General features: G+C 46.1%; 1 protein-coding gene across 4 annotated transcripts in view; it reads right to left on the reverse strand.

Moving 5' to 3' along the window:
• The window catches only part of GAREM1 (GRB2 associated regulator of MAPK1 subtype 1), a 72,529-nt gene extending 64,354 nt beyond the window's left edge, over positions 1-8,175 (reverse strand). For 2 of the 4 annotated variants that reach the window (XM_079982674.1, XM_079982672.1), the window contains exons 1-2: positions 7,946-8,083; positions 15-145 (exon numbers count right to left, since the gene is read on the reverse strand). Coding sequence is in view for 1 of the 4 variants with exons in the window: in XM_079982671.1 (XP_079838797.1) it covers positions 7,946-8,066 (121 nt within the window). In the remaining 3 variants the exon portion in view is untranslated. Of the gene's footprint in view, positions 1-14; positions 146-7,945 lie in introns of all 4 variants that reach the window. The other 2 variants (XM_079982673.1, XM_079982671.1) reach the window with 2 other exon arrangements.
• Between the last annotated feature and the right edge of the window lie 1,138 nt (positions 8,176-9,313).

Here is a 9,313-nt window from a genome sequence, read left to right on the forward strand (position 1 = left end):
TCAAGGCAACTTACAGAAAATATTAATTAAGCAATATTAAGCTGTATAAAATATTGCTCAGTGTCTAAATCAAACAACTCAACCAGATGCTGTAGAAGCATCATCACCATCATCTAAAGACGGGCCCTGACTGTGGGCTTACAGACTGTAAGGCAAGAAAAAAAGCAAGAAAATAATTAAGGAACAAATCAGAGAGGAAGGCCTCTGAAACAGTGGGAACTACTGCAGAGAGAAATCTTCAAAAGCCACTCAAGCTAATGGGAGCTTTGGGAAGGGGGTGATGGGACCGTGGCCTGTGAGAAAAGGGTTGAAAGTGTCTCCCCACGGTCTTTATCAATGGCTATTTATAGTAGTGTTCTGTTTCAGAGAGATGCATGACATCAAATCATGGATTTGACGCCGCATGTAGTTTGGCCCTGGGCATAAAGGTAAAGGTAAAGGTACCCCTGCCCGTACGGGCCAGTCTTGACAGACTCTGGGGTTGTGCGCCCATCTCACTTAAGAGGCCAGGGGCCAGCGCTGTCCGGAGACACTTCCGGGTCACGTGGCCAGCGTGACATCGCTGCTCTGGCGAGCCAGAGCCGCACACGGAAACGCCGTTTACCTTCCCGCTGGTAAGCGGTCCCTATTTATCTACTTGCACCCGGAGGTGCTTTCGAACTGCTAGGTTGGCAGGCGCTGGGACCGAGCAGCGGGAGCGCACCCCGCCGCAGGGATTCGAACCGCCGACCTTTCGATCGGCAAGTCCTAGGCGCTGAGGCTTTAGCCCACAGCGCCACCTGCGTCCCTCGGCCCTGGGCATAGTGTCCCCTTAAAGGTAAAGGTAAAGGTACCCCTGCCCGTACGGGCCAGTCTTGACAGACTCTGGGGTTGTGCGCCCATCTCACTTAAGAGGCCAGGGGCCAGCGCTGTCCGGAGACACTTCCGGGTCACGTGGCCAGCGTGACATCGCTGCTCATGCTAAATAACACCTTTGGAATGTGGCCTGAACTTCTTGTATGTGGACGAATAAGACTTTACCACACAATAATAACTGGTCTCTCTCTCTCAACAGCCGCCATCTCCCATTGCAGTTATTAAAAAGATCAGTTTAACCAGAGGTCACAAGTCATAGCTGCCTGCCTTACAACATCCTCTTGTAATAGCCTTTCTACTTCTCAAGTGCAACATAGTTCTCTCTCTTTCTCTCAGAGCAGCCTTGAACAATGCACACTTATACTGCCAATAAGGGGAAAGCACTTTCCTCCAATGCTCTTTTCATTCCTGAAAATGAACTTCACAAGAACTCAAAGGGAACCGTCAGAACCGAACTAAAATATATATGCGTGACTCATACCAGAATGGTGCTATTGTCAGTTATGTTTATATGTACTTCAACGTATTTCTTTTATTTTTGGCCAGTGCTATAACAGGGGTTCCTGTGGCAGCTTGTATTAAGGCTAAAAACTAATGAAAAATTCATTCACTAGAACAGGCACCATCACCTAACCAAACCAACAATTCATATTTACGCCCCCTAATGAAGTTTTATACTTTTGCAAACCTGCAAGCAACTGTTGCAAGCTGGGTATAGGCAAAATGGGCTCAGCTCACTTAGGTATACAGAAATGAGATTCCCCCCCTCCCCAAGGAAATAACATATGCCAGGGAAAGACAGCAGACCATACCAGGTCAAAATGCTTTCAGAAATGGATATCTTGGGAAACAGCAGCAACAGTACAGTATTCCAAACTGTCAACAGACTGAGCTGTATGTTTCTTCTTACAACCCGTTAGTGGACAGCACACATAACATGTACCCAACATACAGGACTCTGTACACATAATTGTGAATGGTGTACTAGATATTCCCCATGGCACATAAAGTTAGCTTTCTCTTAGTGAAACTAGTATAGGACTTCACAGCCTACAGTTATTCTTCATCAACTTGGCAATTACAAGTTGCTTGGAATTACCCCAATCCACCTCCTCAAAAAAACGTGCCTTCTTCCAATTCAGTATTATGGCCTCATTACACAGCCTCCTGCCCAGTTCAGACCTATCAAATCTCTCCAATGATTTGCCTAATCGCCACCTTCCACTCCTCCCACCGTGATACACCAGCTCCCCTGCCCTGGCTCTCATTTTAACAATAGCATGTATATATGCATAGCCAAAGCCATTTGTTTAAAAACATGGTAGTTGGAATCTGTGGGAGCTACCAAGGCCAGCAGCTATGAAGGAACAGCACTTATTTTAAGTCATTTCTATACTGCTCTTCATTTAAAAATGTGTCAATCCTAAGGTGGTTAACAAAAAAGCAGTATCTTACTGGCACAAGAAAAGGACTTCTTAAAGTTTACTACAGCAGTTTCAAGGATACCAAAATTGGTGGTTGTCTCAGGGTTCAAAGACATTGAAAAGGAAGTATAAGAACTGCCTCAAGTACCAGAGAAAGTACAAGGCTTAGTACAAAGCCTTAGTACAAAGAGGAAAGGGGGAAACCATTCATATTAATCAATAAAAATGAATTAGCTGTTTAAAATAAAAGCAGCTTTAGACATCACATCACTAGGCAAAGAGCTAACATGAGCTTTACTGCATTGGAAGATGACCTACAGTAGCAATTAAATCTCCAAAGGATTGCATTGAAGCAGGAGGAAGTAGTTTGTCAGGCAGTTATAACCATGATGAGTGGAAAGAGGAGAAAGAACTCACTTGAGCACAACGGGCCACATTCAGCTTCATGGCTCTTAGAAGCAAGGGCGTTAGGCGTTTTACAACATTTTGTTTTCACATAACGAGTGCCACAATATTTCATTTGTAGGTTGCCTCAAATGAGTGTGTCTGTGCAAAATACCTTAATGTGAGAATTAAGTGCCATAGGAATTACCCCCGTGGCAAGAACATGCTCACCGGCCCCAGACTGTGTTGGTCAACCAAAAAGCCAAAGCTCTTATATCCAAACTGCTAAGTATGGTGGGACATACTCCTTTTCAAAATCTATCTGGCACCATCCTTGCCAGAAAAATAATGGACTCGTATAATACTACACTGCTTTCTACACATCCATCATATCTTTTCAAGGAGCCAATAACATCAGCATGTCTCCCTAGTTCTTATGCAAGACACCAGCATGTCCTGTGTATCTATTTTCCCACTGAATCACTTTCTTCTGGAAAAACAGTGCCATCAGTGTACTGTAATAAAAGAGCTCCTTTCTACAAAGAAATTCAGGGCCATGCTAAACAATGCAAGATTCCTTTACAGCACTTTTGTGTACATATAGGGAAAAAGCATGAAAACTGCTTTTAGACTGAAAAAATGCATGAATCTACAAAAATTGAGAAAAATTCTTTCTCTACTGTAATTAGTGACTGCTGTGAAGTGTACACTACACAACGAGAAGTGTGTGTTCACTTGACACAGCTTTCTACATCATTTTTGAACAGATCCACAGATACGTTTTCCTTCCTCAGCCCCTATTTTGTCTGCTTGCTATTCTTTCAAAGGAACTTGCTGCAATTTGCTTGTTTACCATTCATTATTGTTTCCACAACATTCCCTTGCAGGAATGACTCTTACATGGCTTCCCAATACCCTCATGCATTTTAATTGCGTACTTTCTGAATTTCCAAAGTCACCCAGGCAAAAATACATACAGAGAGCTCCTAGCAGAAGTGTCCACACATAAAAAGAATAATACCAATGGTTAATAAAAAGCCAAGATACTGCAGTGGAAATAATATGCTGCACAAGTAAAATGAATTCTATCTCAAGAATGTAAAATGCAACTTAAGTTCTACATTCTGTAGTTTTCTTGGCCGTGGCTTTCCGACTCCGGATGTATTTGGGCACATGTCTGTTCCCCCTCTCCATATCCTTAGACATTCAAGGCTAATTATTAACATAGAGAGGGAAAGCACACACACACACACACACATCTATTTAGAGCTATTTTTCATATTCATTCATTCAGTCTTATTAATAGCTCTGCACAAAAAGATACTGTCCTACAACCTTAAGCAAAACCTTGTTGTGAAAATAAGCTCATGCTGAAGGAAATGTCTTCTGCAAAACTCCTCACAAAGATACTGCTCTGGAAGTAATGCAAAGTTAACAATATGCACCAGACCAACCAAGGACATTCTATATGTCCACAGAACAGTGATCTAGAGCATCCTTTGCCAACCTGGTGTCTCCCAGAGGTTCTGGACCACATCGCCTATCAATCCCAGCCAGCACGGAAGGCAGGATTAGAATATACTGTTGCTGGCAGAGCACAGTGGCTAGGAAAATGAAATGTGGGCTCAGAGAATCCCAGTTCAAATCTTCCCAAAACTATGAACTCATGGGATGACCACCAGGTACTCCTTTTGTACAAAAGTGGGGTAATGACTATCACAAGAATATTGTAGGGATTCTGTTTTTGTAATATATCTTTGCATGTAAGGATTCTTAAAATAGTGGATGTTAATAACACTGAACAGTTAGAAAAATTATTGTAAATGCAAAGTTTGATGGTGATGATGTTGGCTATCCTAATTTATTCAGTGACAAAGTATAACAATCAGGGTCAGGTTGATATACACATACACACAAAGTCTAAAATCCGCAATTGGATAGTATTGGTATCCAACAAAAATGTCACAAGGTAGTGAAGAAGCTTTCAAGTTCTCCAAAACTCCATGCTAAACCAAAAGTGTTCTACTTAAGTGTATATGGGCAGATAGCCCTTAGGACACTCACACAAAGGAGCTGGGTTATTTGCCATCGGAAGCACTTGTGCTTTATTGAATATGCAAATGCAGAGGATTTTTTTCTATGTATACCATCAGAAGTAACTATTTAACTACTTTTAAAGATATTCAAGATCAAAGACTGAAGTGTGTCCAGTGCTGCCATCACTCGATATATCCAGATTCACATAGATGCCATTCAGAATGAAAATACGGGCCATGTATTTCTATCAGGGTGAAAGAGGTGAAGAAATTCTAAATTCTTGGAAACAACAGCTGCTAATGAGCAGATCTTGAATTTTATCAAGTCAACCCCTTAGTATCTCACTTTTCGCATTAGCCAAATGGGCCAATACAATTTAATGATGTTTTCAGCAGTCTATTGTGAGAAGGACAATATGAAATAGTGTTTCACATTTTTAAAAATTAGGAATCAATTGGAAACTTAACCCCTCTTCAGACAAGCAGGAACCTGGAAGAGCAACACGTGGGGAGGATGTGGGGTGAGTGTGCTACTTTTGCCTCCCCACATTGCTGTCCATGGGTTAGAAGACAACTGCCCAAAGCAAGGAACCTCATGTCCTCATGGAGGCTCCCAAACAACATAAACTCCCAGAAAATCAGGGTTCTTTACTACATGGGAAGCCAACACGAGTCACCCTCCAACTTGCAGAGGGGGACAGATTCCCATAGCCATGTACGGCTTCTTCCAGTTCCTGGAGCCATGAAGAAAGTCTTGGACACAAATGGACAGTGATCATAGAAAACGGAGATGTGTGAATACCAGGAGACTAGGTGGATTGCAAGAGGGACGCAGGTGGCGCTGTGGGTTAAAGCCTCAGCGCCTAGGACTTGCCGATTGAAAGGTCGGCGGTTCGAATCCCCGCGGCGGGGTGCGCTCCCGCTGCTCGGTCCCAGCGCCTGCCAACCTAGCAGTTCGAAAGCACCTCCGGGTGCAAGTAGATAAATAGGGACCGCTTACCAGCGGGAAGGTAAACGGCGTTTCCGTGTGCAGCTCTGGCTCGCCAGATGCAGCTTTGTCACGCTGGCCACGTGACCCGGAAGTGTCTCCGGACAGCGCTGGCCCCTGGCCTCTTAAGTGAGATGGGCGCACAACCCCAGAGTCTGTCAAGACTGGCCCGTACGGGCAGGGGTACCTTTACCTTTACCTTTTAGGTAGATTGCAAAGGGCATTCAGCAGAGAGACTTGCACAAGAGCTGTAATACAGTGAGGAAAAAAGCCTTAATCCTAAAGATATAATGACATCAAGGGTTGAATTTCAGGAAGAAATTATGATTAGAAGGAGATAGCAGAAAATTATGGAGAGCAGCATAACAGTTCAAAAGCTGCAGTGGAAAACCTTCCCAGCTCAGTTATCCACTTCCCAACTGCTTGCCGATCACACAGTAGTTACATCCAATGCAAGGGGAAGAGAGGAAAACCAGCAACTATTTTTGCACTGCTACATTTGAGAGGAGAGGAAAAGCGGATGAAAACCCAGTAGACAAGCTCCTAATAATAGAAATGCACCAGTCAACAGCCCTTCTATGCCCTCCTTTATTAACACGTTATATAACTTGGCTATTCGTTTTAATTCATAGACGTCATCTGATAATATGCAACCACTTGAACAGAACTAGAGAATACTGAAGAAAAATTCAGGCAGGGTGCCCATATGGAATGTGCTGTCTTTAGTTTAATGAATGTCTAGCTTAATCAATTGGGAATACCTTGATAGATCTGGGCGAATAGGTGATGCAGGGTTGGAACCATTATCTATTCAATATTTAAAGAGGCATAAATATTGCATCATAGCTGTTGCTCTCCTGCACTGCATATGTAAACAAGGCAGATGCAAACACACTTCTCCAAGACAGAGAATGATTAGCAATTCCATATCTTGCCATTCTAATATGAAATGTTTTTTTCATAACTTGAAAGTTCAATTTGTGCAAAAGGCTTTTTAAAAAGAGCTTTCAAAGGATTCAATTGTAAATAAATCTAATTCAACGGCTGGCACAGGAGATGGGTACACAAGAAAACGGGTATTCTGTGTGATTGTGTGGGGACGGGGAAAGCAAAATCAAATATAAGTTTCAATCTGAAGCTACCAAAAAAAAAAAAAAAGCTTTTGGCTAGCTGAGAGAGCACAGATAACTGAAGAAGTAATTGCAATGGTTATAATTACTATAATGTGTTTGACAAACACATCTCCATATAAAGGAGCTGGGGGAAAATAAGCACATCATACTAACCCTTTCAAAGTTAAACACAGCTTGCCAGAATAGCCCTTCAACAGAAGAGCCTATCAACCATACTTTTGAAGGGAATTGGATTTCTGCACCAAGCTATAGAAGCAATTCTTAGTTTATGCCCCTTTGGGAGGGGATTTATAACCATTTCTTCTTTCCCTGTACCACTCCTGTTAATGTTGCCCTCAGTAAGAGGAGAAGCTGAGAGCCAATAGCCATCTCAATAAATCTATGAGCGAGCACAATTCTTGCTCTGAGATTACGCAGAGTCCTATACTTTGCGTTTCGGACCACAAGCCAACATAACACACCTGAGCCCATCTGCTTGAGTGGGTTTCTTAAGCACGCAGCTCTTGAATTTGCATTGTGTTCCGGGGCTCTAATATCCCAGCCGCAAGTCAGCCCAGGTGATTTGCAACGGGACGTAACTTCCAGCTGAATTTCTTGGGATCGCAGCCAGGGCGACTATGGGAAACCCTCTCGACTTTCAGATATGGTAAATTAAAACGGCCCCAATTCGCGCAGGGAGTAACAGTAGGCAAAAGGCGAGCCAGGGGCCATTCCGGCGCAGCTCACTTGCCCCCTCCGCTCCTCCCCATTCGGCGCGCCGACCGCCCCAGCTCCCCGGGCCCCGACACCGCCCCCCGCCGCTTTGAGCTCCTTCAGATCAAAGCCCTGGCATTCGCCTCCTTCGTGCCCCATTCATATTTTAGTCACGTGCCCCCTCTCCCCAATGGGCTCTTCTCCCCAGAAGGACTCGCGCCTGGAGTTTGGCCGGCGTTCAAGTGGAGCAGAGGCAGAGTCTGGCGACTCTTTCCGAAGTGGCTGGGGAAGGAGGAGAGCCAGTGCCCGGCTGCACAAGCGCCACCACCGGCGCCGCTTCTCCCGCTCCCAACCCGCCGGAGTCCGGCCAAGTTACCAAGCTAGCGGCTGCTGCCGCTTTTCCGCGCGGCCCTTTGCGCTCTTTCTACTCACCGCCTTCCAGCCTGACGACCTGAGGCAGGCGATAGGTGCTCACCAGCAGGTCCAGCGGGACAGACACGGCGCTCCACTTCACATCCTTCAGACTGGAGCCCGGCGAGGGGCCCGCATCCATGTTCCCGCCCTTCTTGGGCTCCGGGCGGCGGCGGGGGTCGTCTGGCGGCGGCTTCGCCCTGCTCAGCCTCGACTCTCGCCGCCGCCGCCGCCTCCCCAGGCCATGATGGGCTTGGCTTAAAAGCAAGGCGAGTCGCCGCCGACAGCTGCTGCTGCTGCTGCTCCTCCGCCGGCCCCCCAGCAGCAGCGGCGGCGGCGGCGTGGGTTGCACAGACGGCGGCGGCTCTTCCCGCTGGCTCCTCTGCTTGCAGCTCCAGCTGACCCAGTAAACGCCATCCCAGCACGGACTGACTAATCAACAAGGTGCGAGCGACGCCTGCGCAGTAGGCGCCCCTCCTCTTCTCCACTCCCCGGGAAAAGGGCAGCCCAGGCGCTCCCTCCTGGGGGCGTGGAGAGAGAGAGAGAGAGAGCGAGCAGCGCCGGGCGCGGGAGGAGACGCGCGCAAACGCTGTCGCTCTCGCTCCCCCGTCCGGCCGCTCAGGCGCCCTGCAAGCTGCGGCGGCGGCCCGAGTTAGGAAAGCGGCGGAAGCAGCTGCTGCTCAAGTAAACGCGTGGAAAAACAGAAGCTCCAAGCCGCTTACTCGGAGGAAGTAAACCCCGTTGGAAAGAATGGGATTCAGAATAAACATGGCGAAGGTGACGTGGGCTGCCGCCAGATCGATATGTCCGTGGTTAATACCATGGGCGGTGGCAGGAAGGAGCTCTCGCCCCCGCCCTCCACTCCCTTGCTGGATTAACGTATATATACTGGTATTTTTCTTTTAGCGATCTCGACATATGGCACACACAAACCACTATCTAGAAATAGGCTTTTCCCCTTTTGTGCCCCCCCATTTTTTGTCTGCTGCCGCCGCCACTGATAAATACTATTATTAGGATCAAACAAAATGTCACAAGACAGCGAGCAACGTTCTGAGTTCTCCAAAACTCTCCATTAGACGAAATGTTACACGAAAGGGGGGAGCGAGGACAAGGGCAACAAGGAAAACAAACTAAGGGAAACTATAAAAGATGAGGCTGCATCTTATTTTGTTTTATTTATTACATTTATATACCACCTATTTCTTCAAGGTGGTGTACGTGGTTCTCCAATCTCCCCCCATTTTATCTTCACAAGAACCCTGTGAGGTAGGTTAAGCTGAGAGACAGTGTCTGGCCAAAGATCACACAGTGAGATTCATGGCTGAGGGGGGACTAAATCCCCAGATTCTTCCCAGATCTTGTCCAAGTTTAGACTTGGTTTCAAAA

This window comes from Podarcis cretensis (assembly GCF_951804945.1).
Source record: "Podarcis cretensis genome assembly, chromosome: 7".
NCBI classification, from domain to species: domain Eukaryota; kingdom Metazoa; phylum Chordata; class Lepidosauria; order Squamata; family Lacertidae; genus Podarcis; species Podarcis cretensis.